This window comes from Tachyglossus aculeatus, chromosome 26 (assembly GCF_015852505.1).
Source record: "Tachyglossus aculeatus isolate mTacAcu1 chromosome 26, mTacAcu1.pri, whole genome shotgun sequence".
Lineage (NCBI taxonomy): Eukaryota > Metazoa > Chordata > Mammalia > Monotremata > Tachyglossidae > Tachyglossus > Tachyglossus aculeatus.
Genome location: NC_052091.1, coordinates 3,809,704 through 3,837,659, shown reverse-complemented (window position 1 = coordinate 3,837,659; position 27,956 = coordinate 3,809,704). Strand labels below are relative to the sequence as shown.

Genomic DNA, 27,956 nt, shown 5'->3' with positions numbered 1-27,956 from the left:
CTTGTACTTCCCAAGCGCTTAGTCCAGTGCTCTGCACACAGTAAGCGCTCAATAGATATGATTGAATGAATGAATATGTCGCCAACTTGTACTTCCCAAGAGTTTAGTCCAGTGCTCTGCACACAGTAAGCGCTCAATAAATACGATAGAAAGAACATGTAGCCGAATTGTACTTCCCAAGCGCTTTGTCCAGTGCTGTGCACACAGTAAGCGCTCAATAAATATGATTGAATGAATGAATATGTCACCAACTTGTACTTCCCAAGTGCTTAGTCCAGTGCTCTGCACACAGTAAGCGCTCAATAAATACGATAGAAAGAATATGTAGCAGAATTGTACTTCCCAAGCGCTTAGTCCAGTGCTCTGCACACAGTTAAGTGCTCAGTAAATACGATAGAAAGAATATGTAGCTGAATTGTACTTCCCAAGCGCTTAGTCCAGTGCTCTGCACACAGGAAGCGCTCAATAGATACGATTGAATGAATGAATATGTCGCCAACTTGTACTTCCCAAGCGCTTAGTCCAGTGCTCTGCACACAGTAAGCGCTCAATAAAACGATTGAGTGAATAAGCCCGTGAGCCCCACTTGGGACGGGAGCCATGTCCAATCTGATAACCTTGAATCTACCCCAGGGCTCGGAATGATTCCTGACAGATAGTAAGCGCCTAACAAATACCATAAAAAAAAGGCGTGGAGGACATGTGAACTGAATGCTTTTTTAGATGATAAATGAGCCGGGCAGCAGGGAAAAAGGATGGATCGCAGTCGGGGAGGTCGGCGAGGAGATTGACGTAGTAGTCGAGCAGGCTGGATGAGTGGACCGACAAGGTGACGCACAGAGAGGAAGGGGCGGATTCTAGGGACTTTCTCCAGGAAAAACGGACAGGAGTTTGGTGGCGGTGCCCCCATCCCTCCCCTGGCAGGTATGTCTAAACAGTACCAGGGTAGACGTGAGTTGCCCTCCACCTCTCCCGGCCTCTCGCTGCAGGGCCCGGTCATCCGTAGGCCTCATCGGGAGGTGCGAGGGGTTCAGACCCGATGCCCCCGCCCGAAAGCGGGCCGGGCCCTGCCCCTGAGGCGGAGATGCCATCTTCCCATTCACGGGCAGGGTGCCAGCCGAAGGGTTATCCTGACTTGGAGCCGAGAATGCCCACTGGGCCCCCGAGGGGCCTTGGCATCCTTGATTTGGCCTCCAACTCCCCCCCCCCGCAAACTCTTTGCCCTGTTACTTGTGCCCCCCTGCCCCTCCTCACTCCCTGCCCGGTATCCTCCTGAGTAAACATGGGTGGCACCAGGATTTATAAGCGGAGATAAGCGACCAGGGGACAAAGGTTGGGGTGTGATACTTCCCTTATATGAGGATAGCGGGGTGGGGGTGGGGGGGGAGTGGGGCCTCAGGGGGTCTCAGGGAATGGGAAGAAGCCCCCCAAGACTGGTTCCGTGGGATGCCCCACCAGTTGAGGGGTGCCCACTTGGGGGGTAGAGAGGTGGGCCGTGGTGGGCAGGAGAAAGGGGCTGCGCTGGTGGAGAGGAAACGGTGTTTCAAGGCCAGGTGTCCGGCCCCTCCCCAGAAGCGGGGTTATAAATTACTGCCCATCCCTTCCGTGCCCCATTCGGCTGCCAGCGCCCGACTCCCGCCGCCACCATGTCGTCCTTCGTCCCCGCACCCGGATACCGGCCCAGCTACAACCCCGTGAGTGACCGCCCGCGACCGCTGACCCCGCCGCCGCCGTCCCCGTCTCCGTGGCCCTTCGTCCCCTCCTGTCCTGATGATGATGATGATGGTGGTGGAATTTGTTAAGCGCTTACTATGTGCGAAGCACTGTTCTAAGCACTGGGGGGATGCAAGGTGATCAGGTTGTCCCAGGTGGGGCTCGCCGTCTTCGTCCCCCATTTTCCAGATGAGGGAACTGAGGCGCAGAGAAGTGAAGTGACTTGTCCAAAGTCACACGGCCGACAATTGGCGGAGCCGGGATTTGAACCCATGACCTCCGACTCCAAAGCCCGGGCTCTTTCCACTGAGCCACGTCCTGCTCTCTGACTCCCACCCCCCTCTTCTCAACGCCCCCAGTCCCACCCTCTGACCCTCTCCGGACCCCCAGTCCCGAGCTCTGATCTGGTCTCCCCCGCCGCCACTGCCGTCCGGCCAGGTTACCGTATGGCTCCCTCACCCCCGCCCTCCCGCCCCCAATCCTGATCTCCAATTCCATCCTTACTCCATTCAAATTCCCGGATGATGATGATGGTGGTATTTATTAAGCGCGTACTATGTGCAAAGCACTGTTCTAAGCGCTGGGGAGGTTACAAAGTAATCGGGTTGTCCCACGGGGGGGCTCACAGTCTTCATCCCCATTTTGCAGATGAGGGAACTGAGGCACCGAGAAGTGACTTGCCCAAAGTCACACGGCGGACAAGTGGCGGAGCCGGAATTTGAACCCATGACCTCTGACTCCAAAGCCCGGGCTCTTTCCACTGAGCCACGCTGCTTCTCTAGTCCTCCCAACCCCCTGATCCCCTGATCTCCCCTGATCTCCCAGTCCTCCATTTTCGCCTGTTGGGACTACTGTTGCCGACCTCTGACCTCTGACCTCTTGGCCTTGACCTCTGGCCCCATTAACCCCCTCCTGGCCCTGACCTCTGACCCCCCTCACGACACCCTCACTGCTCTCTGCCTCACTCATTCATTCAAGTCATTCAATCATATTTATCGAGTGCTTACTGTGTGCACAGCACTGTACTAAGCGCCTAGGAGAGCACGATACAACAATAAACGGCCACATTCCCCGCTCACAATGAGCGTGATGATAATAATAATAATAATGATGGCATCTGTTAAGCGCTTACTATGTGCAAAGCGCCGTTGGGGGGATACAAGGTGATCAGGTTGTCCCACACGGGGCTCCCAATCTTCATCCCCCATTTTCCAGATGAGGGAACCGAGGCCCAGGGAAGGGAAGTGATTCGCCCAAAGTCACCCAGCTGACGGGTGGCGGAGGCGGGATTAGAACCCATGACCTCGGACTCCCAAGTCCGGGCTCTTTCCACCGAGTCACGCTGCTTCTAATCTAGAGGGACTGAGCCCTTTCCCCGCCTGCCCCCTTCAAGCCCTGATCTCCGACCCCCCATTCATTCATTCAGTCGTATTTACTGAGCGCTTACTGTGTGCAGAGCACTGTACTAAGCGCTTGGGAAGTCCAAGTTGGCAACATAGAGAGGACACCACTGACCCCGTTCAGGCCCTGATCTCTGATCAGTTGGTGTTGGTGGGGAGGAGGTGGCAGGCAAATTCATTCATTCATTCATTCAGTAGTATTTATTGAGCGCTTACTGTGTGCAGAGCACTAATAATAATAATAATAATGGCATTTATTAAGCGCTTCCTATGTGCAAAGCACTGTTCTAAGTGCTGGGGGGATACAAGGTGTTGAGGCCCAGAGAATCAATCAATCAATCAATCAATTGTATTTATTGAGTGCTTACTGTGTGTACAGCACTAATAATAATAATAAGAAGAAGAAGAATGGCATTTATTAAGCAATTCCTATGTGCAAAGCACTGTTCTAAGGGCTGGGGGGATACGAGGTGATGAGGCCCAGAGAATCAATCAATCAATCAATCATACTTACTGAGTGCTTATTGTGTGCACAGCACTAATAATAATAATAATAAGAAGAAGAAGAATGGCATTTATTAAGCACTTCCTATGTGCAAAGCACTGTTCTACGGGCTGGGGAGATATGAGGTGATCAGGTTGTCCCGTGGGGGGCTCACAGTCTTCATTCCCATTTTTCAGATGAGGTAACTGAGGCCCGGAGGATCAATCAATCAAGAAGCAGCATGGCTCAGTGGAAAGAGCCCGGGCTTTGGAGTCAGAGGTCATGAGTTCAAATCCCGGGTCCGCCACTTGTCAGCTGGGTGACTTTGGGCAAGTCACTTCACTTCTCTGGGCCTCAGTTACCCCATCTGTAAAATGAGGATTAAGACTGTGAGCCCCCCGTGGGACAACCTGATCACCTTGTATCCTCCCTGGCACTTAGAACAGTGCTTTGCACGTAGTAAGTGCTTAATAAATGCCATCATTATTATAATCAATCAATCGTATTTATTGAGCGCTTACTGTGTGCAGAGCACTAATAATAATAATAATAATGGCATTTATTAAGAACTTCCTATGTGCACTGTTCTAAGTGCTGGGGGTATACAAGGTGATCAGGTTGTTCCATGGGGGGCTCGCAGTCTTCATCCCCATTTTCCAGATGAGGTAACTGAGGCCCAGAGAATCAATCAATCGTATTTATTGAGCGCTTACTGTGTGCAGAGCACTGTACTAAGCGCTTGGGGAAGTCCAAGTTGGCAATATGTAGAGACGGTCCCAACCCAACAGTGGGCTCACAGTCTAGAAGGGGGAGACAGAGAACAAGACCAAACATATTAACAAAATAAAATAGACTAGATATGTACAAGTAAAATAGAGTAATAAATATGTACAAACATATATACAGAGGAAGTGAAGTGACTTGCCCAAAGTCACCCAACTGGCAAGGGGTGGAGCCGGGATTTGAACCCATGACCTCTGACCCCAAAGCCCGTGCACTTTCCACTGCTTCTCTATCAATCATATTTATTGAGCGCTTACTGTGTGCAGACTTTTAGACTGTGAGCCCACTGTTGGGTAGGGACCGTCTCTCTATGTTGCCAACTTGTCCTTCCCAAGCGCTTAGTCCAGTGCTCTGCACACAGTAAGCGCTCAATAAATACGATTGATGGTGATGATGACGATGCAGAGCACTGGACTAAGCGCTTGGGAAGTAAAAGTTGGCAACAGGGGAGAAGCAGGGCGGGGTGTGGGGACACCCACTCATCCTGGTCTCGCTCCCCCAGACTCTCCCCTACAACAGCCCCATCCCGGGCGGGCTGCAGCCGGGAATGTCCGTCTACATCCAGGGGAACGCCGACGAGAAGATGAAGCGGTAGGAAGGGGCCGGGCTGGGGGGGGACCCGGCGGGAGGGGGGTCTCCCCAATCCCCCCACCTCGCCGATCTCCCGCGTCGGTGTTTCGGTGGGGGGGTCTCCCTTTCGGGGGGGCGAGGGAGCCCCGGCCTAATCCCGCCCCGGCTCCGGGCCCAGGTTCTGCGTCAACTTCAAGGTCGGCCCCGGCTCCGAGGCGGACATCGCCTTCCACTTCAACCCGCGCTTCGACGGCTGGGACAAAGTGGTGTTCAACTCCTTCCAGGGCGGGCGGTGGTGCACCGAGGAGAAGAAGCGCAGCATGCCTTTCCACCGGGGCTCCCACTTCGAGCTGGTCTTCCTCGTCACCAACGAGCACTACAAGGTGCCCGGAGAGAGACGGGGGGCGGGGGGGTGACTTTCGGCGGGGCCTCCTCCAACTCCGGCCTTTGACCTCCGTTCCCCCCCGCAGGTGGTGGTGAACGGCAACCCCTTCTACGAGTTCGGGCACCGGTTGCCCCCTCAGATGGTCACCCATCTGCACGTGGATGGCGACCTGACGCTGCAGAGCATCAACTTCATCGGGGGAAAGGAGCAGGTGAGGCCGCGGCGGGGGACGCGGGAGGCTGGGGGGCGGCTGGGAGGGCTCGGGCTGCCCTCCGCGGGGTCCCCCTCTCCTCACCCCTCCACCTCCTCTCTCCGCAGACCTCGACGTCACCGGGCCTCCCCGTAAGTCCCCCACACCGGGATCCAGAGCGGGACGGAGATGGGCATCCAGCTAGATGGGCAGCTGGCTTTAATTCTATTTGTTCATACATTCATTCAATCGTATTTATTGAGCGCTTACTGTGTGCAGAGCACTGGACTGAGCGCGTGGGAAGTCCAAGTTGGCAACATCTAGAGACGGTCCCTACCCAACAGCGGGCTCACAGTCTAGTAGGGTTCAATGCCTGTTCTTTCTCCTCCTTGGATTGTGAGCTCCATGTGGGAAAAGTCCCATGCATGTCCCACCTGATTATTTGGCATTTACCCCTGTGCTCAGCTCAATGATTGGAACGTGGTAACTACTTTACAAATACCATTACAGCTAGATTCCAAGGTTCCCAATATTATCTTTAAATATTTTTACAGATTTTACTTACCCTATACTATTATTTAATAGTATGAAATGAGGAAGATGAGCATAAGAGCGCTAACGCTTTTCAAGATGAATTTCATTAATATTCATTCATTCATTCATTCAATCATATTTATTGAGCGCTTACGGTGTGCAGAGCACTGGACTAAGCGCTTGGGAAGTACAAGTCGGCACCATATAGAGACGGTCCCTACCCGACAGCGGGCTCACAGTCTAGAAGGGGGAGACAGACATCAAAACAAAACATATTAACCAAATAAAATCAATAGAATAAATATGTACAAGTAAAATAAATAGAGTAAAAAATCTGTACAAACATATTCATTCATTCATTCAATCGTATTTATTGAGCGCTTACTGTGTGCAGAGCACTGGACTAAGCGCTTGGGAAGTCCAAGTAATAGGTTTTGAAGGAAGGCCAAGAAGAATCCTAAAGAAGAAGAATCAAATATGTCCAAATTCAGAAGAATCAAATCTGTCCAGGGACAAAGTCAAAATGCCACAATTCATCCTAAAATTGAAAGGTCTTCTGCATTGGAAGGAATCTCTGATAGAAGACTTGACACCCGTCCACGTGTTTTGTTTTGTTGCCCGTCTCCCCCTTCTAGACTGTGAGCCCGTTGTTGGGCCGGGACCGTCTCTGTACGTTGCCCACTTGGACTTCCCAAGCGCTTAGTCCAGTTCTCTGCACACAGTAAGCGCTCAATAAATACGATTGATTGATTGAGTGATTGGTCCAGTGCTCTGCACACAGTAAGCGCTCAATAAATACGATTGATTGATTGATTTGTCCAGTGCTGTGCACACAGTAAGCGCTCAACAAATAAGACTGAATCCATGATTGAATGGGGGGAGGGAAGGTGGCAGTGAAGGGGGGCTTAATGAACTCCCAGCCTCTTCCCGCCCATCCTGCCCTGCTGCCACGCTTGGGGACGTGGTGACCCGTCCCACTGGCCGCCCCCCCAAAATTTAGGAGCGGCCCAAGGAAGCCGGGACAGTCGGTCTTGACACCTGTCTGCGTGTTTTGTTTCGTTGCCCGTCTCCCCCTTCTAGACTGTGAGCCCGTTGTTGGGCAGGGGCCGTCTCTAGATGTTGCCGACTTGGACTTCCCAAGCTCTGCACATAGTAAGCGCTCAATAAATACTGTTGAATGAATGAATGAATGAATGAATGAATGTGTCGCCTCTCCCTTCTTTAGGGCGCCGGAGTTCAGAGCCCCCCGTCGAGCCTCCCGGTGAGTATGCTGATGGTGGGGCTGGGGTTGGAGTTTGGACCGGGCCGAACCCTTCCCTAACTTCTCTCCCTCCGCTCTTCTCTTGCGCAGTCAATGGGGGGGCCCCCAGTCTACAACCCGGTAAGACCCCCACCCCGATTGCCCCCAGTCCTCACCCCACCCTGTGGGGAAGCGGCTGGGTTTGGTGGGGAGGGACGCAGTGGGACAGGTGGGGCCTGGGTGGGAACTGCCTCGCGGCGTCTTCTCCGGGCCTCGGCGACCTCATCTGTAACAGTAAGCGCTCAATAAATATGATTGAATGAATGAATGAATCTGTAAAATGGGGGTTAAGGCTGTGAGCCCCATGTGGGACGGGGACTGAGTCCGACCTGATTAAGTTGGATCTACCCCAGCGTTTAAACAGTGTACCTCGCTCTCTCCTATCCCGCCATCGACCCCCGGCCCACGTCCTCCCCCGGCCCAAAATTCCCTCCCTCCACTCATCCACCAAACTAGCTCTCTTCCTCCCTTCAAAGCCCTACTGAGAGCTCACCTCCTCCAGGAGGCCTTCCCACACTCAGCCCCCCTTTTCCTCTCCTCCTCCCCATCCCCCCCCGCCCTACCTCCTTCCCCTCCCCACGACACCAGTATATATGTTTGTACAGATTTATTACTCTATTTATTTTACTTGTGCATATTTACTATTCTATTTATTTTGTTAATGATGTGCATCTAGCTTTATTGCTATTTATTCTGACGACTTGACACCCGTCCACATGTTTTGTTTTGTTGTCTGTCTCCCCCTTCCAGATTGTGAGCCCGTTGTTGGGTAGGGACCGTCTCTATATGTTGCCAACTTGTACTTCCCAAGCGCTTAGTACAGCGCTCTGCACACAGTAAGCACTCAATAAATATGATTGAATCCATGATTGAATGGGGGGATGGGGACCCCGGGGGAAGGTGGCAGTGAAGGGGGGCTTCAATATGATTGAATGAATGAATGTAGTCGGTGCTTAACAAGTATTGTAATTATTATTAATAATAATAATGATAGCATTTTTAAGTGCTTACTATGTGCAAAGCACTGGGGAGGTTACATGGCGATCAGGTTGTCCCATGGGGGGCTCACAGTCATCATCCCCATTTTACAGATGAGGTAACCGAGGCCCAGAGAAGTTAAGTACCTTGCCCAAAGTCACCCAGCTGGCAATTGGCGGAGCCGGGATTTGAACCCATGACCTCTGACTCCAAAGCCCGGGCTCTTTCCGCCGAGCCACGCTGCTTCTCAATTAATTCTTATTACTATTCTCCCCACAGTCGTTGCCGTACCGGGGTTACCTGAATGGGGGGCTCTCAGCCCGGAGCACCATTGTGGTGAAGGGCTTTGTGCCCCCGACCGCTGAAAGGTACCCAGAGTGGGCGGGGGGCTGCAGGGAGGGTCCAGTACTTCCCACGCCCGAGCATCCTGGACTCCGGGGGCCTCTCCCTTGTCACCCCTGGCCGCTCCTCTGCCCTGTGGACTGACCCTCTCAGCCCTCGGCTCGCTCCAGGCTGACACCCTGCCCCCTTTTCCACCCCAGCTTCATCATCAACTTGAAGGAGGGCGAGAGCAACGACATCGCCCTGCACATCAACCCTCGCTTGCTCGGCGGCTCTATCGTGCGCAATAGCTTCCTGAAGGGCAAGTGGGGCAAGGAGGAGGTCAAGGTCACCTTCAACCCCTTCGCTCGGGGCCAGTATTTCGACGTGAGTCCGGGGTCTCCCCTCCGCGCCCCTTGATTTCCCTCTCCTTTCCGCGTCTGCGCCGTCGCCAAGGCCGACGGCGTCCTCTCCTCCCTCCTCCCTCTCCCCCCAGCGCCCCTCTTTGCCCGGCCCGGTGCCCGGCCCGGTGGTTCACCGATATCCCTTCCCCACCCCAGCTCTCTATCCGCTGTGGAATGGACCAGTTCAAGATCTACGCCAACGGAGAGCACGTGTTTGACTTCGTCCACCGCGTCCAAGCCTTCCAGAAGATCAACACGCTGGAGATCCAGGGCGACGTAAAACTGTCCTACGTCCAGATCTGAGCTCTGCCCACGGGCATCACTCTCCGACCCCCTTAGCAGGGACCCGACGTCACTCCTTTCAGCTCCTCCTCACTGGGGGCCCAGTTAGCCCCCCACCTTCCCGCTTGACTGCCCCACCTGCAACGCCCACCCCCCTCCCGCCGTCCCCGTGTCCACCCTAGGTGCCCAGACGGCTCTTCCCACCCGTGACGTCCTCCGCCGTGTCCTCACTTGTCTGGGCCACCGCTGCCCTCAATAAAGATGCCATTTCCAGCCCTCCGTGGCCACCTCTGTTTGCGAAGGGGGGAGTGGAAAAGGCCCAGGGCTCACCTTAATAATAATAATAATGATGGCATTTACTAAGAGCTTACTATGTGCCAAGCACTGTTCTAAGCGCTGGGGAGGTTACAAGGTGATCAGGTTGTCCCACGGGGGGCTCACAGTCTTAATCCCCATTTCACAGCCGAGGGAACCGAGGCCCAGAGAAGTTAAGTGACTTGCCCGAAGTCACACGGCTGACAGTTGGCGGAGCCGGGATACGAACCCATGACCTCTGACTCCAAAGCCCGTGCCCTTTCATTCATTCAATCGTATTTATTGAGCGCTGACTGTGTACAGAGCACTGTGCTAAGCGCTTGGGAAGTACAAGTTGGCAACACATAGAGACGGTCCCTGCCCAACAACGGGCTCACAGTCTGGGTAGGGACCGTCGCTACATGTTGCCGACTTGTACTTCCCAAGCGCTTAGTACAGTGCTCTGCACACAGTAAGCGCTCAATAAATGACTGAATGGATGGATGGATAGAAGGGGAGCTCAATAAGGCTGGGGCGTCCCAGCTCGGCCACTAGTCTGCTGCGTGACCTTGGGTGAGTCCCTTCGCTTCTCTGGGCCTCAGTGACCTCATCGGTAAAATGGGGATTGAGACTGGGAGTCCCACGGGGCCTGATTAGCTTGTATGCACCCCAGCGCTTAGTTCGGCGCCCGGCACCCAAGAAGCGCTTAACAAATGCCACAGTTATTATTATTAGGCAGCGCCCACCTCCTTCCGGACCCTGCTTCTCCCCACCGGTGGCGGGGCCTTGCCCCTGTGGGGCAGGGAGGAGCTGCGGTCTCATCTCATCCCTCTCTCCTTCCCACCCCTCCCTTCTCCATCCTTCCCGCCTCCTTGGATCTGTAAGGACTTTCCCCACTCCAGCTCCTCCTCCTGCCCCAGATCCTCCAGACAAGCTGCCCAGGTGTCCTGCCCCCCCAGCGGGGGAGGCGAGGGGAAGGGTCTGGGCTTTCTCGACGCTTCCCTGTGGGCAGGACATCAAGTGGGGCCTAGTGGGGCGGGAGGCGTCGTGGGGGTCTCCCGGAAGGGTACGTTGGGTGGGATGGCCCACTGTTGGGTAGGGACTGTCTCTATATGTTGCCAACTTGTACTTCCCAAGCGCTTAGTCCAGTGCTCTGCACACAGCAAGCACTCAATAAATACGATTGATTGATTGGCGCGGGGGTGGCGGGACCCCATCCTTGTCCAGGGCTGGGGAACCGCCCCCCACTCCCAACCTCCCACGGTCATCATCATCATCATCAATCGTATTTATTGAGCGCTTACTATGTGCAGAGCACTGGACTAAGCGCTTGGGAAGTACAAATTGGCAACATAGAGAGACAGTCCCTACCCAACAGTGGGCTCACAGTCCTCTCGGGGCTTGGCAAGCTCCGGCTTGGGGTGGCGGGGGCGGGATCAGTTATCTGGGAATCGTTCCCCCGGGCCACCTGGCTCCTCCTCACCGCACCCCATCGAGTCAGGCCTCGCCCAGCGCCGGTGGGCGAGGGGGGCGGGAGGGCCGCTGAGACCGTGGAAGTGTGGGAACCGAAAAGCGTGGCCTCCCCCCGGACGTCACCCACTCCCCTGCGAGTTCCAATCAATCAATCAATCAATCAATCATATTTATTGAGCGCTTACTATGTGCAGAGCACTGTACAAAGCGCTTGGGAAGTACAAATTGGCAACATATAGAGACAGTCCCTACCCAGCAGTGGGCTCACAGTCTAAAAGGGGGAGACAGAGGGAAAAAAAAACCAAACATACTAACAAAATAAAATAAATAGAATTGATATGTACAAGTAAAATAAATAAATAAATAGAGTAATAAATATGTACAAGCATATATACAGGTGCTGTGGGGAAGGGAAGGAGGTAAGATGGGGGGGATGGTGAGGGGGACGAGGGGGAGAGGAAGGAAGGGGCTCAGTTTGGGAAGGCCTCCTGGAGGAGGTGAGCTCTCAGCAGGGCCTTGAAGGGAGGAAGAGAGCTAGATTGGCGGATGGGCAGAGGGAGGCCATTCCAGGCCCGGGGGATGACGTGGGCCGGGGGTCGATGGCGGGACAGGCGAGAACGAGGTGGGCTTGCTTGCCCAGGCCTGGACGTACTGAGGCTGAGGGGCACTCAGGGCCCAGGTGGGCCTCTCTGTGTCTGCTACGAGATCTGCTCCCCCTTCTAATAATAATAATGGCATTTATTAAGCGCTTACTATGTGCAAAGCACATTAAGCGCTGGGGAGATTACAAGGTGATCAGGTTGTCCCACGGGGTGGGGGTGGGGGGGGCTCACAGTCTTAATCCCCATTTTACAGATGAGGTAACTGAGGCCCAGAGAAGTGAAGTGACTTGCCCAAAGTCACACAGCTGACAAGTGGCGGAGCCAGGGTTTGAACCCACCACCTCTGACTCCAGAGCCCTAGACTGTAAGCCCGCTGTTGGGTAGGGACCGTCTCTAGATGTTGCCAACTTGGACCTCCCAAGCGCTTCGTCCAGTGCTCTGCGCACAGTGAGCGCTCAATAAATATGACTGAATGAATGAATGCTCTGTGATCTCGGGCAAGTCACCTAACTTCTCTGTGCCTCATCTGCAAAATGGGGATGAAGACTGTGAGCCCCACGCGGGACAACCTGATGAGCTTGTATCTCCCCCAGCGCTGGGCCTATAATAAGCGCTTAACAAATACTATTATTACTATTATTATCTCCCCCAGCGCTGGGCCTATAGTAAGCGCTTAACAAATACTATTATTACTATTATTATCTCCCCCAGCGCTGGGCCTATAGTAAGCGCTTAACAAATACTATTATTACTATCATTATCTCCCCCAGCGCTGGGCCTATAGTAAGCGCTTAACAAATACTATTATTACTATTATTATCTCCCCCAGCGCTGGGCCTATAGTAAGCGCTTAACAAATACTATTATTACTATTATTATCTCCCCCAGCGCTGGGCCTATAGTAAGCGCTTAACAAATATTATTATTACTATTATTATCCCCCCCAACTTTCCCCTCTTCATGACCCCACTCTTCCCTCTCCACGCAAGGCTGCTTCTAGCCCTCTCTCCGTGTCTACTACGAGATCTGCTCCCCCTTCTAGACTGCGAGCCCACTGTTGGGTAGGGACCGTCTCTAGATGTTGCCAACTTGGACTTCCTAAGCGCTTTGCCCAGTGCTCTAGCACACTGTAAGCGCTCAATAAATACGATTGAATGGGGGAAGAGTCCTGGGTGGGGCACAGAGGCTGGCGGGGAGGGAGGGAGAGAGATCTCTGCTTGGGCACCCGTGCTCGGGCCCGTCCCTGGCAAGGCCCACCAAGTCTCTCCATCAGGGTGGGGCCTGGGCAGGCCCGGTGAGCCCCCGCCGCGCCCCGTCCGCTCCCCCCGAGGCTGCAGGATGAGTCAGCCTGGCATGGGAGGCCATCCCGCCCTTCCCGACCGCACTATATAGAGCCCTCAGCTCCCGCCCCGCCAACCGCGCCATCCATCTGCTGCCATGGCTTCCGAGAACCTCGTGAGTAGTCAGCCCTGGCACCCACTGGGCACCTGGGGGGCATCTGGGGGCACGTCCGGGCTCCACCTGGAGCTGCTTGGCGTGGGGAGCGGGCAGGCGATGCCCCAATTTGTGGAAGTTGGGGTGGGGGTGAGGACAGTAGGGATGCCCCGTGGGTGGGCCCGCTGTTGGGTAGGGACCGTCTCTCTATGTTGCCAACTTGTACTTCCCAAGCGCTTAGTCCAGTGCTCTGCACACAGTAAGCGCTCAATAAATACGATTGAATGAATGAATGAACGGAAGTATATATTTATTACTCTATTTTACTTGTACCTATTTATTCTATTTATTTTATGTGGTTTATATGTTTTGTTTTGTTGTGTCTCCCCCTTCTAGGCTGTGAGCCCGCTGTTGGGTAGGGACCGTCTCTCTATGTTGCCAACTTGTACTTCCCAAGCGCTTCGTCCAGTGCTCTGCACACAGTAAGCGCTCAATAAATACGATCGAATGAATGAATGAATGTATATATTTAATACTCTATTTTACTTGTACCTATTTATTCTATTTATTTTATGTGGTTTATGTTTTGTTTTGTTGCGTCTCCCCCTTCTAGGCTGTGAGCCCGCTGTTGGGTAGGGACCGTCTCTCTATGTTGCCAACTTGTACTTCCCAAGCGCTTAGTCCAGTGCTCTGCACACAGTAAGCGCTCAATAAATACGATTGAGTGAATGAATGAGCAAATGTATATATTTATTACTCTATTTTACTTGTACCTATTTATTCTATTTATTTTATGTGGTTTATATGTTTCGTTTTGTTGCGTCTCCCCCTTCTAGGCTGTAAGCCCGCTGTTGGGTAGGGACCGTCTCTAGATGTTGCCAACTTGGACTTCCCAAGTGCTTAGTCCAGCGCTCTGCACACAGTAAGTGCTCAATAAATACGATTGAATGAATGAATGAATCAATCAATCAATCGTATTTATTGAGCGCTTACTGTGTGCAGAGCACTGTACTAAGTGCTTGGGAAGTACAAGTTGGCAACATATAGGGACAGTCCCTACCCATGAATGGGGAGAGGGAGTCAGGAGAGCCCAGGGGGTGGTCTCTATATCCCCCAGACTGGGGTGGTGCCACCCCCCATTAATAATAATAATAATGGCATTTGTTAAGCGCTTACTCTGTGCAAAGCACTGTTCTAAGCGCTGGGGAGGTTACAACGTGATCAGGTGGTCCCACGGGGGGCTCACAGTCTTCATCCCCATTTTCCAGATGAGGTAACTGAGGCCCAGAGAAGTGAAGTGACTTGCCCAAAGTCACACAGCTAACAATTGGTGGAGCCGGGATTTGAACCCATGACCTCGGACTCCAAAGCCCAGGCTATTTCCACTGAGCCACGCTGCTTCTCTGGGTGGGCAAAGTCTGTTCCGTATCTCTGCTTCCCTCCGGCTTGCGCTTATCTCTGGGCCTGCTTCCTTTTTGCAGGGTGTGTGTGTGTATTCCTTCATTCATTCATTCAGTCGTATTTATTGAGCGCTCACTGTGTGCAGAGCACTGGACTGAGCGCTTAGAAAGTAAAATTTGGCAACAGAGACCATCCCTCCCCAACAACGGGCTCACGGTCTAGAAGGGGGAGACAGACAACAGAACAAAACAAGTAGACAGACATCAATAGCGTCAATATAAATAGAATTATAGGTCTGTACACATCATGAAGAAAATAAATAGAATTCATTCATTCAGTCGTATTTATTGAGCGCTTACTGTGTGCAGAGCACTGGACTAAGCGCTTGGGAAGTACAAGTTAGTAACACATAGGGACGGTCCCTCCCCAACAGCGGGCTCACAGTCTAGAAGGGGGAGACGGACGACAAAACAACACATATTAACAAAATAAAATAAATAGAATAGTAAATATGTACAAGTAAAATAGAGTAATAAATCTGCACAGTGGGGAGGGGAAGGAGGTAGGGCGGGGGGGTGGGGAGGAGGGGAGAGGAAGGAGGAATAGCATAAGACAAGATGAGATGCATCATAAATAGAATAATAAATATGTACATATATACACAATAATAATAATAATAATAATGGCATTTATTAAGCGCTTACTATGTACAAATATACACGAGTGCTGTGGGGAGGAGAAGGGAGCAGAGGGAGGGAGTGGGGGCAATGGGGAGGGGAGGAAGAGCATTTATTTATTCATTCATTCGTATTTATTGAGCGCTTACTGTGTGCAGAGCACTGTACTAAGCGCTTGGAAGGTACAATTTGGCAACAGATAGAGACGGTCCCTACCCAACAACGGGCTCACAGTCTAGAAGGGGGAGACGGACAACAAAACAAAACAAGTAGACAGGCGTCAATACCATCAAAAGAGATAGAATTATAGATATATACTAGACTGCTATACTATTCTAGACTGTGAGCCCACTATTGGGTAGGGACCGTCTCTCTATGTTGCCAACTTGGACTTCCCAAGCGCTTAGTCCAGTGCTCTGCACATAGTAAGCGCTCAATAAATACGACTGAATGAATGAATGAATGTATTCAGTCATTCAATCGTATTTATTGAGCGCTTACTGTGTGCAGAGCACTGTTCATTCTATCGTATTTATTGAGCGCTTACTGTGTGCAGAGCACTGGGCTAAGCGCTTGGAAGGTACAATTTGGCAACACATAGAGACGGTCCCTACCCAACAGTGGGCTCACAGTCTAGAAGGGGCAATCAATCAATCAATCAATCAATCAATCAATCGTATTTATTGAGCGCTTACTGTGTGCAGAGCACTGGACTAAGTGCTTGGGAAGTACAAGTTGGCACCATATACACACCACGAATAAAATAGAGTAATAAATATGTACAAATATACACGAGTGCTGTGGGAAGGGGAAGGGAGCAGAGGGAGGGAGTGGGGGCGATGGGGTGGGGAGGAAGAGCATTCATTTATTTATTTAATCGTATTTATTGAGCGCTTACTGTGTGCAGAGCACTGGACTAAGCGCTTGGAAAGTACAATTTGGCAACAGACAGAGACGGTCCCTGCCCAACAGTGGGCTCACAGTCTAGAAGGGACAATCAATCAATCAATCAATCAATCGTATTTATTGAACGCTTACTGTGTGCAGAGCACTGTACTGAGCGCTTGGGAAGTACAAGTTGGCACCATATACACACCATGAATAAAATGGAGTGATAAATATGTACAAATATACACGAGTGCTGTGGGAAGGGGAAGGGAGCTGAGGGAGAGTGTGGAGGAAGAGCATTCATTTATTCATTCATTCGTATTTATTGAGCGCTTACTGTGTGCAGAGCACTGGACTAAGCACTTGGGAGGTACAATTTGGCAACACATAGGGACGGTCCCTACCCAACAGTGGGCTCACAGTCTAGAAGGGGCAATCAATCAATCAATCAATCATATTTATTGAGCGCTTACTGTGTGCAGAGCACTGTACTGAGCGCTTGGGAAGTACAAGTTGGCACCATATACACACCATGAATAAAATAGAGTGATAAATATGTACAAATATACACGAGTGCTGTGGGAAGGGGAAGGGAGCAGAGGGAGAGTGGGGGAGAAGAGCATTCATTTATTCATTCATTCGTATTTATTGAGCGCTTACTGTGTGCAGAGCTCTGTACTAAGCGCTTGGGAGGTACAATTTGGCAACACATAGAGACGGTCCCTACCCAACAGTGGGCTCACAGTCTAGAAGGGGCAATCAATCGTATTTATTGAGCGCTTACTGTGTGCAGAGCACTGGACTAAGCGCTTGGAAAGTCCAGGTTGGCAGAGGAAAAGGGGGGGCCCAGTGTGGGAAGGCCTCCTGGAGGAGGTGAGCTGTGGATGCTCTCCATTTCTTGGTGTCCTTCTTTGCATCCCTTCCTCCCACCCATCACCGTCTCCCCTTCTTCCCCCTCTCCAGAGCGTCCCGCACAAGGTGACCTGTGCCGAGGGGCTGCGCCCGGGCACCGTGGTCCGGCTACGGGGCGTCGTGCCCCAGGAGGCGTCCAGGTGAGAGGGCAGCGGGAACGAGCGAGGGGTCTCGGGTGGACGGAGTAATAATAGTAATAATAATGATGGCATTTATTAAGTGCTTACTATGTGCCAAGCACCGTTCTAAGCGCTGGGGAGGTTACAAGGTGAGCAGGTTGTCCCACGGGGCACTCACAGTCTTAATCCTCATTTTACAGATGAGGGAACTGAGGCACAGAGAAGTTAAGTAACTTGCCCAAAGTCACCCAGCTGAGAATTGGCGGAGCCGGGATTTGAACCCATGACCTCTGACTCCAAAGCTCGGGCTCTTTCCACTGAGCCATGCTGCTTCTCAGGGTAGGCCTCAGAGTGGGTACAAGAAGACCCAGCCTTGAGGAGTGAAGGGCGGCCCCTGGATAAGAACGGTAACCACAGTGATGGTATCTGTTTCTTTTAAAAAAAGGCATTTATTAAGCGCTTACTATGTGCAAAGCACTGTTCTAAGCGCTGGGGAGGTTGCAAGGTAATCCGGTTGTCCCACATGGGGCTCCCAGTCTTCACCCCCATTTGCCAGATGAGGTCGCTGAGGCCCAGAGAAGTGAAGTGACTTGCCCAAAGTCACACAGCTAATTGGCGGAGCTGGGATTTGAACCCGTGACCTCTGACTCCAAATAATAATAATGATAGCATTTATTAAGCGCTTACTATGTGCAAAGCACTGTTCTAAGCGCTGGGGAGGTTGCAAGGTGATCAGGTTGTCCCACGGGGGGCTCACAGTCTTCACCCCCATTTTTCAGATGAGGGAACTGAGGCCCAGAGAACTTAAGTGACTTGCCCAAAGTCACACAGCCAATTGGCGGAGCCAGGATTTGAACCCGTGACCTCTGACTCCAAATAATAATAATAATAATGATAGCATTTATTAAGCGCTTACTATGTGCAAAGCACTGTTTAAGCACTGGGGAGGTTACAAGGTGATCAGGTTGTCCCACGGGGGGCTCACAGTCTTCACCCCCATTTTCCAGATGAGGGAACTGAGGCCCAGAGAACTTAAGTGACTTGACCAAAGTCACACAGCTAATTGGCGGAGCTGGGATTTGAACCTGTGACCTCTGACTCCAAATAATAATAATAGTAATGATAGCATTTACTAAGCGCTTACTACGTGCAAAGCACTGTTCTAAGTGCTGGGGAGGTTGCAAGATAATCCGGTTGTCCCACATGGGGCTCCCAGTCTTCACCCTCATTTTCCAGATGAGGGAACTGAGGCCCAGAGAATTTAAGTGACTTCCCCGAAGTCACACAGCTAATTGGCAGAGTCTGGATTTGAACCCGTGACCTCTGACTCCAAATAATAATAATAATAATAATGATAGCATTTATTAAGCGCTTACTATGTGCAAAGCACTGTTCTAACCACTGGGGAGGTTACAAGGTGATCAGGTTGGCCCACGGGAGGCTCATAGTCTTAATCCCCATTTTACAAATGAGACAGCTGAGGCCCAGAGAAGTTTAAGTGACTTGCCCAAAGTCACACAGCTGACAAGTGGCGGAGCAGGGACTTGAACCCATGACCTCTGACTCCAAAGCCCGGGCTCTTTCCACTGTGCCATGCTACTTCTCACAGCCCCTGCTCTTTCCACTGAGCCACGCGCTATGTGCCAAGCACTGTTCTAAGCGCTGGGGGAGATTTAATAATAATAATAATAATAATGGTATTTATTAAGTGCTCACTATGTGCAAAGCACTGTTCTAAGCGCTGGGGGAATACAAGGTGATCAGGTCTAAGCGCTGGGGGAGATTCAGTAATAATAATGATGATGGCGTTTATTAAGCGCTTACTATGTGCAAAGCGCTGTTCTAAGCGCTGGGAGGATACAAGGTGATCAGGTTGTCCCACGGGGGGCTCACAGTCAATCCCCATTTTACAGATGAGGGAACTGAGGCACAGAGAAGTTAAGTGACTTGCCCAAAGTCACCCAGCTGACAGTTGGCAGAGGCGGGATTTGAACCCATGACCTCTGACTCCAAAGCCCGGGCTCTTTCCACTGAGCCACGCTGCTTCTCCCAAGCGCTTAGTCCAGTGCTCTGCACACAGTAAGCGCTCCATAAATGCGATTGAATGAATGAATGAATCTATCAGTGGTATTTATTGAGCGCTTACTGTGTCCAAAGCACTGCACTGAGCCCTTGGGAGAGTCCAATACAACAATCAGACCCATTCCCCGCCCACAACTTGCCCAAAGTCACACAGCTGACAGTTGGCAGAGGCGGGATTTGAACCCATGACCTCTGACTCCAAAGCCCGGGCTCTTTCCACTGAGCCACGCTGCTTCTCCGATGGTCTCAATCCCCCTTTTACAGAGGAGGGAACTGAGGCCCAGAGGAGGGAGTGACTGGCCCAAAAGTCCCACAGCTGACAAGTGGCAGAGCGGAATTAGAACCCACGACCTTCGACTCCCAAGCCCGGGCTCTTTCCACTAAATCACACCCCTTCTCTGGATGGGGTTTGCTGGGGTGGGGAATTCATTCAAGGTATTCACTCATTCATTCGAGCGAACTTATTGAGCGCTCACAGTGTGCAGAACACTGGACTAGAGAGGCAGCGTGGCCCAGTGGGGGCTTCCAGTCTTCATCCCCATTTTCCAGATGAGGCAACGGAGGCCCAGAGAAGTGAAGTGACTTGCCCAAAGTCCCACAGCTGACAGTTGGCAGGATTTGAACCCACGACCTCTGACTCAAAGCCCGGGCTCTTCCCACTGAGCCACGCTGCTTCTGCAGGGTCTCTGCTTGTTGCCTAATTGTACCTTCCAGGCTCTCAGTAATAATCATTTACTAATTTAATATCAATTAATTAATTAATATTAAATGAATAATTTAATATTTACTATTCGATTCGGTTTGTTTTATTTATTTATTTTATTTGAAAATATTTATTTTATTTTGTTAATATGTGTTGTTTTGCTGTCCGTCTCCCCCTTCTAGACTGTGAGCCCGCTGTTGGGTAGGGACCGTCTCTCTATGTTGCCAACTTGTCCTTCCCAAGCGCTTAGTACAGTGCTCTGCACACAGTAAGCGCTCAATAAATACGATTGAATGAATGAATGAGTTCAAATCCCGACTCCGCCAACTATCAGCTGCGTGACTTTGGGCAAGTCACTTCTCTGGGCCTCAGTTCCCTCATCTGTAAAATGGGGATTAAGACTGTGAGCCCCCCGTGGGACCACCTGATTACCTCGTAACCTCCCCAGCGCTTAGAACAGTGCTTTGCACATAGTAAGCGCTTAACAAATACCATCATTATTATCATTATTATTATTACTAGGGACCGTCTCTATATGTTGCCACCTTGGACTTCCCAAGCGCTTAGTCCGGTGCGCTTAATTTGAAATGTATTAATATTGATTAATTTTAACGGATATTAAGCTAATAGTTTAATTTTATTAATTTTGATTTTATCAATTTAATGGCAAATATTAAATGCTAGTATTAAAATAAAAGGAATAGAATTAATTTTAATTGACATTGAGCTAGTATTTTAATTTTATTAATTTTGACTGTATTAGCATTGATATTAATTTAATGCTAAATATTCAATGTTAATATTAAAATAAAAGGAACAGAATGGTAAACATTAAATTATTCATTGAAGATCGATGAACTGATGTGAAATTATTAATTCGATATTTATTGATTTAATAAATTATTGATTGATTGATCTAAGATCGATTAACTGATACTAAATGATTGGCTTAATAGTTAAAATCGATTAACTGATACTCAATCAATAATTCATTAAATCAATAAATATCGAATTAATAATTTCACATCAGTTAATCGATCTTAACTATTAAGCCAATCATTTAAGATCACTTAATCGATCTTAGATGACTATCTTTTAGACTGTGAGCCCACTGTTGGGTAGGGACTGTCTCTATATGTTGCCAGTTTGTCCTTCCCAAGCGCTTAGTACAGTGCTCTGCACATAGTAAGCGCTCAATAAATACGATTGATTGATTGACTAATTTAATGTTTACCCTTCTATTCCTTTCATTTTGATGTTAACATTGAATATTTAGCGTTCAATTAAAATCAAGGCTAATACCATCAAAATTAATGAAATTAAAACACTAGCTCAATATCAATTAAAATTAATCGATAGCAATAGAGTTAAAATAAATTACTACTAATTAAATTGATATTAATGCTAAACGATTACTTCAGGCTCAATTAATCGATGTTAAATTTAGTCAATGATCATTACTGAGAGGCCGGGAAGTACAATTAGGCGACAAGCAGAGTCCATCCCTCCCCACCAAGGGGGCTCAGGGGGGTGGGGCACTGTACTAAGCGCTGGGGAGAGGGAGGGCTCCTTTCTGAGCGCCCCTTCCTCCCCACCCACCAGGTTCCACGTGAATTTTCTGTGCGGGGAGGAGGCCGGAGCCGACACTGCGCTGCATTTGAACCCACGCCTGGACACCAGCGAGGTGGTCTTCAACAGCTTCGAGGGGGGCTCCTGGAAGAAGGAGGAGAGGGGCCGGGGTCTGCCCTTCCGCCGCGGGGACCCCTTCGACCTGCTGCTCATCGCCGCCGACGACGGCTACAAGGTGGGGGAGAGAAGAGGAGCCTGCAGCAGGAGGGAGGGAGGGTAGACTCAAAGGCTTCCCATAATAATAACAATAATGGCATTTATCAAGCGATTACTACGTGCCAAGCACTGTTCTAAGCGCTGGGGAGGTTACCAGGTGATCAGGTTGGCCCACGGGGGGCTCACAGTCTTCATCCCCATTTGACAGATGAGGTCACTGAGGCCCAGAGAATAATGACAATAATAATAATAATTCATTCATTCAATAGTGTTTATTGAGTGCTGACTGTGTGCAGAGCACTGGACTACGCGCTATTTGTTAAGCGCTTACTATGTGCCAAGCACTGTTCTAAGCGCTGGGGAGGTTACCAGGTGATCAGGTTGGCCCACGGGGGGCTCACAGTCTTCATCCCCATTTGACAGATGAGGTCACTGAGGCCCAGAGAATAATGATAATAATAATAATGATTCATTCATTCAATCGTATTTATTGAGCGCTTACTGTGTGCAGAGCACTGTACTAAGCGCTATTTGTTAACAGCTGGGGCAGGGGCAGTCACAGAGAGGGGCCCGAGGTGGGGATGATAACAATAATAATAATAACAACAATAATGGCATTTATCAAGCGCTTACTATGTGCCAAGCTCTGTTCTAAGCGCTGGGGAGGTTACCAGGTGATCAGGTTGGCCCACGGGGGGCTCACAGTCTTCATCCCCATTTGAGAGATGAGGTCACTGAGGCCCAGAGAATAATGATAATAATAATAATGATTCATTCATTCATTCATTCATTCATTCATTCAGTCGTAGTTATTGAGTGCTTACTGTGTGCAGAGCACTGTACTAAGCGCTATTTGTTAAGCGCTTACTATGTGCCAAGCACTGTTCTAAGCGCTGGGGAGGTTACCAGGTGACCAGGTTGGCCCACGGGGGACATCATTATTATGCCATCATTATTATTATTCATCCCCATTTGACAGGGGAACTGAGGCCCAGATGATGATGATGAGGGTATTTGCTAAGCGCTTACTATGTGCCAAGCACTGTTCTAAGCTCTGGGGAGGTTACAAGGTGATCAGGTTGGCCCACGGGGGGCTCACAGTCTGCATCCCCATTTGACAGATGAGGACACTGAGGCCCAGAGAATAATGATAATAATAATAATTATGGCATTTGTTCAGCGCTTACTATGTGCCAAGCACTGTTCTAAGCGCTGGGGAGGTTACAAGGTGATCAGGTTGGCCCACGGGGGGCATCATTATCATGCTATCATTATTATTATTATTATTATTATTATTCATCCCCATTTGACAGATTAGGGAACTGAGGCCCAGATGATGGCGATGATGATGGTGTTTGCTAAGCGCTTACTATGTGCCAAGCACTGTTCTAAGCACTGGGGTGGTTACAAGGTGATCAGTTTGGCCCACGGGGGACATCATTATTATGCCATCATTATTATTATTATTATTCACCCCCATTTGACAGATGGGGGAACTGAGGCCCAGATGATGATGATGATGATGATGGTACTTGTTAAGCGCTTATTATGTGCCAAGCGCTGTTCTAAGCGCTGGGGAGGTTACAAGGTGATCAGGTTGGCCCACGGGGGGCTCACAGTCTTCATCCCCATTTAATAATAATAATCAATATCAATCACATTTATTGAGCACTTACCGTGCGCAGAGCACTGTACTAAGCACTTGGGAAGTACAAGTTGGCAACATATATAATAATGATGGCATTTATTGAGCGCTTACTATGTGCAAAGCACTGTTCTAAGCGCTGGGGAGGTTACAAGGTGATCAGGTTGGCCCCCGGGGGGCTCACAGTCTTCATCCCCATTTAATAATAATAATCAATATCAATCACATTTATTGAGCACTTACCGTGCGCAGAGCACTGTACTAAGCACTTGGGAAGTACAAGTTGGCAACATATATAATAATGATGGCATTTATTGAGCGCTTACTATGTGCAAAGCACTGTTCTAAGCGCTGGGGAGGTTACAAGGTGATCAGGTTGGCCCCCGGGGGGCTCACAGTCTTCATCCCCATTTAATAATAATAATCAATATCAATCACATTTATTGAGCACTTACCGTGCGCAGAGCACTGTACTAAGCACTTGGGAAGTACAAGTTGGCAACATATATAATAATGATGGCATTTATTGAGCGCTTACTATGTGCAAAGCACTGTTCTAAGCGCTGGGGAGGTTACAAGGTGATCAGGTTGGCCCACGGGGGGCTCACAGTCTTCATCCCCATTTAATAATAATAATCAATATCAATCACATTTATTGAGCACTTACCGTGCGCAGAGCACTGTACTAAGCACTTGGGAAGTACAAGTTGGCAACATATATAATAATGATGGCATTTATTGAGCGCTTACTATGTGCAAAGCACTGTTCTAAGCGCTGGGGAGGTTACAAGGTGATCAGGTTGGCCCACGGGGGGCTCACAGTCTTCATCCCCATTTAATAATAATAATCAATATCAATCACATTTATTGAGCACTTACCGTGCGCAGAGCACTGTACTAAGCACTTGGGAAGTACAAGTTGGCAACATATATAATAATGATGGCATTTATTGAGCGCTTACTATGTGCAAAGCACTGTTCTAAGCGCTGGGGAGGTTACAAGGTGATCAGGTTGGCCCACGGGGGGCTCACAGTCTTCATCCCCATTTAATAATAATAATCAATATCAATCACATTTATTGAGCACTTACCGTGCGCAGAGCACTGTACTAAGCACTTGGGAAGTACAAGTTGGCAACATATATAATAATGATGGCATTTATTGAGCGCTTACTATGTGCAAAGCACTGTTCTAAGCGCTGGGGAGGTTACAAGGTGATCAGGTTGGCCCACGGGGGGCTCACAGTCTTCATCCCCATTTAATAATAATAATCAATATCAATCACATTTATTGAGCACTTACCGTGCGCAGAGCACTGTACTAAGCACTTGGGAAGTACAAGTTGGCAACATATATAATAATGATGGCATTTATTGAGCGCTTACTATGTGCAAAGCACTGTTCTAAGCGCTGGGGAGGTTACAAGGTGATCAGGTTGGCCCACGGGGGGCTCACAGTCTTCATCCCCATTTAATAATAATAATCAATATCAATCACATTTATTGAGCACTTACCGTGCGCAGAGCACTGTACTAAGCACTTGGGAAGTACAAGTTGGCAACATATATAATAATGATGGCATTTATTGAGCGCTTACTATGTGCAAAGCACTGTTCTAAGCGCTGGGGAGGTTACAAGGTGATCAGGTTGGCCCACGGGGGGCTCACAGTCTTCATCCCCATTTAATAATAATAATCAATATCAATCACATTTATTGAGCACTTACCGTGCGCAGAGCACTGTACTAAGCACTTGGGAAGTACAAGTTGGCAACATATATAATAATGATGGCATTTTTTGAGCGCTTACTATGTGCAAAGCACTGTTCTAAGCACTGGGGAGGTTACAAGGTGATCAGGTTGTCCCACAGGGGGACTCACAGTCTTAATCCCCAAATTCCAGATTAGGTAACCGAGGCCCAGAGAAGTGAAGCGATTTGCCCAGAGTCACACAGCCGACAATTGGCGGAGCAGGGATTCGAACCCATGACCTCTGACTCCAAAGCCCGGGCTCTTTCCACTGAGCCACGCTGCTTCTCAAGGGACTTGCCCAAGGTCACCCAGCTGACACGTGGCAGAGCCGGCGAGGGGGGTGGTTGGTCTGAGCCCTCCCACGCCCCCCGAAAGGAGCCCGGGCCTTGGTTCCACCATCTCCCCTCTCCCTGACCTCGCTTTTGACCTTGTCTTTGCCCTCCCAGGTTGTGATCGGCGACAACGAGTATCACAAGTTCGCCCACCGCATGCCCCCGCAGAGGGTCCGGGGCCTGGAGGTCGGGGGCGACGTGCTGCTCCAGGCCGTGCGCATCTTCTGAGGGCCCCGACCGGCCGGGGCAAGGCCGGAGACCCCCCCGACCGAGCTTTTAATAATAATAATAATAATAATGATGGCGTTTATTAAGCGCTTACTATGTGCCAAGCGCTGTTCTAAGCTTTTCTATCCTGGGCCAGCAACCTGAGGGGAGGGCGAGGGTGGGGAAGGGGGCACGACGGGGCTGATGTGGGCCTAATAAAACCTGCAACCGCCGCTCTGTCTCCCCGTCTCTTCTTCCCGTCCGGCCCGGCCCAACCTGGTGACTCAACCGGTGATGGACGCTCCCTTTCTTCTTGATTTAATATCGCGTGGAAAAAGGACGGGCCACGGGATACTCGTTCGTCCATCCGTTTGTTCAATCGTAATAATAATAATAGTAATAATAATAATAATGGCATTTATTAAGCGCTTACTATGTGCCAAGCACTGTTCTAAGCGCTGGGGAGGTTACAAGGTGATCAGGTTGGCCCACGTGGGGCTCACAGTCTCAGTCCCCATTTTCCAGATGAGGTAACTGAGGCCCAGAGAAGTGAAGTGACTTGCCCAAAGTCACACAGCTGACAATTGGCGGAGCCGGGGTTTGAACCCATGACCTCTGACTCCAAAGCCCGGGCTCTTCTCCACTGAGCCACGCTGTTTCTCAGCTACACTGCTTCTCAATCAATCGTATTGATTGATTTTGGACTGTGAGCCTTCTACACTGTGAGCCCGCTGTTGGGTAGGGACCGTCTCTAGATGTTGCCAACTTGGACTTCCCAAGCGCTTTGTCCGGTGCTTTGCACACAGTAAGCGCTCAATCAATATGATTGAATGAATGAATGATTGAGCGCTTACTGTGCGCAGAGCACTGGACTAAGCGCTTGGAGAGTCCAACTGGGCAACAGATAGAGACGATCCCTACCCAACGAAGAGCTCACATTCATCCATTGATTCATTCGATTGTATTTATTGAGCGCTTACTGTGTGCAGAGCACTGGACTAAGCGCTTGGAGAGTCCAACTGGGCAACAGATAGAGACGGTCCCTACCCAACGACGGGCTCACATTCATCCATGGATTCATTCAATCGTATTGATTGAGAGCTTACTGTGTGCAGAGCACTGGACTAAGCGCTTGGAGAGTCCAACTGGGCAACAGATAGAGACGGTCCCTACCCAACGACGGGCTCACATTCATCCATTGATTCATTCAATCGTATTGATTGAGCGCTTACTGTGTGCAGAGCACTGGACTAAGCGCTTGGAGAGTCCAACTGGGCAACAGATAGAGACGGTCCCTACCCAACAACGGGCTCACATTCATCCATTGATTCATTCAATCGTATTGATTGAGCGCTTACTGTGTGCAGAGCACTGGACTAAGTGCTTGGATAGTCCAATTGGGCAACAGATAGAGATGGTCCCTACCCAACGACGGGCTCACAGTCTAGAAGGGGGAAACAGACAACAAAACAAAACAAGTAGACAGGAGTCAATAGCATCAAAATAGATAAATAATAATAATAATAATGGCATTTATTAAGCGCTTACTATGTGCAAAGCACTGTTCTAAGTGCTGGGGAGGTTACAGTTAGATCAGGTTGTCCCACGGGGGGCTCACAGTCTTAATCCCCGTTTTCCAGATGAGGTCACTGAGGCCCAGAGAAAGGCCCAAAGAGGCCCAAAGTCACACAGCTGACAATTGGCAGAGCCGGGATTCCCCTTCTATCAATCAATCAATCAATCAATCGTGTTTATTGAGCGCTTACTGTGTGCAGAGCACTGTACCAAGCGCTTGGGAAGTACAGGTTGGCAACATATAAAGACAGTCCCTACCCAACAGTGGGCTCACAGTCTAAAAGGGCTCTTTTAGGACTGTGGGCTCTAGACTGTGAGCCCACTGTTGGGTAGGGACCGTCTCTATATGTTGCCGTCTTGTCCTTCCCAAACGCTTAGTCCAGTGCTCTGCACACAGGAAGCGCTCAATAAATACGATTGAATGAATGAACGAATGAACCCATGAGCCCTGACCCCAAAGCCCAGGCTCTTTCCACTGAGCCGCCCTAGATATAGACACATCATGAACAAAATAAATAGAATCATAAATATGTACCTATATACACCAGTGCTGTGGGGAGGGGAGGGAGGAAGAGCAGAGGGAGGGAATCGGGGCGATGGGGAGGGGAGGAGGAGCGGAAGGAAAGTGGGGGCTCAGTTTGGGAAGGCCTCCTGGAGGAGGTGAGCTCTCAGTAGGGCTTTGAAAAGAGGAAGAGAGCTAGTTTGCCCCTTGCCCCCTATCCGGGACCTCC

The 27,956-nt window shown here is 50.1% G+C and overlaps 2 protein-coding genes across 4 annotated transcripts; both read left to right on the top strand.

Annotated features, from left to right (window-relative positions):
* Nucleotides 1–838: 838 nt before the first annotated feature.
* LGALS4 (galectin 4) lies at nt 839–9,612 on the top strand. Of its 3 annotated transcripts, none has more exons than XM_038767036.1 (11): nt 839–924; nt 1,626–1,694; nt 4,883–4,971; nt 5,129–5,333; nt 5,421–5,546; nt 5,654–5,677; nt 7,285–7,320; nt 7,411–7,440; nt 8,617–8,705; nt 8,880–9,045; nt 9,219–9,612. In XM_038767036.1, the coding sequence occupies exons 2-11, from the start codon at nt 1,647–1,649 to the stop codon at nt 9,363–9,365; spliced, it is 960 nt and encodes a 319-aa protein (XP_038622964.1). In that variant the 5' UTR covers nt 839–924; nt 1,626–1,646; the 3' UTR covers nt 9,366–9,612. The 3 variants fall into 3 exon arrangements, with proteins under 3 accessions (XP_038622964.1, XP_038622965.1, XP_038622966.1); XM_038767037.1 differs by lacking the exon at nt 839–924 and adding an exon at nt 1,316–1,332; XM_038767038.1 differs by lacking the exon at nt 839–924 and having other exon boundaries at nt 1,561–1,694; nt 5,129–5,147; nt 5,235–5,333.
* A 3,538-nt stretch (nt 9,613–13,150) lies between these two features.
* LGALS7 (galectin 7) lies at nt 13,151–25,671 on the top strand. The gene is made up of 4 exons (XM_038767045.1): nt 13,151–13,168; nt 17,077–17,165; nt 21,532–21,733; nt 25,558–25,671. Exons 1-4 carry the CDS (start codon nt 13,151–13,153, stop codon nt 25,669–25,671), a joined length of 423 nt encoding a protein of 140 aa, XP_038622973.1.
* The last annotated feature ends 2,285 nt before the right edge of the window (nt 25,672–27,956 follow it).

Bases quoted from the DNA above. Each gene is read 5' to 3' on its own strand.
- LGALS7 (XM_038767045.1), top strand. The intron at 17,166-21,531 runs GTGAGAGGGCAG...CCCACCCACCAG, and splicing joins GTGCCCCAGGAGGCGTCCAG to GTTCCACGTGAATTTTCTGT. The intron at 21,734-25,557 runs GTGGGGGAGAGA...TTGCCCTCCCAG, and splicing joins CCGCCGACGACGGCTACAAG to GTTGTGATCGGCGACAACGA.
- LGALS4 (XM_038767036.1), top strand. From the start codon at position 1,647: ATGTCGTCCTTCGTCCCCGCACCCGGATACCGGCCCAGCTACAACCCC. The intron at 7,441-8,616 runs GTAAGACCCCCA...TTCTCCCCACAG, and splicing joins GGCCCCCAGTCTACAACCCG to TCGTTGCCGTACCGGGGTTA. The intron at 9,046-9,218 runs GTGAGTCCGGGG...TCCCCACCCCAG, and splicing joins CTCGGGGCCAGTATTTCGAC to CTCTCTATCCGCTGTGGAAT.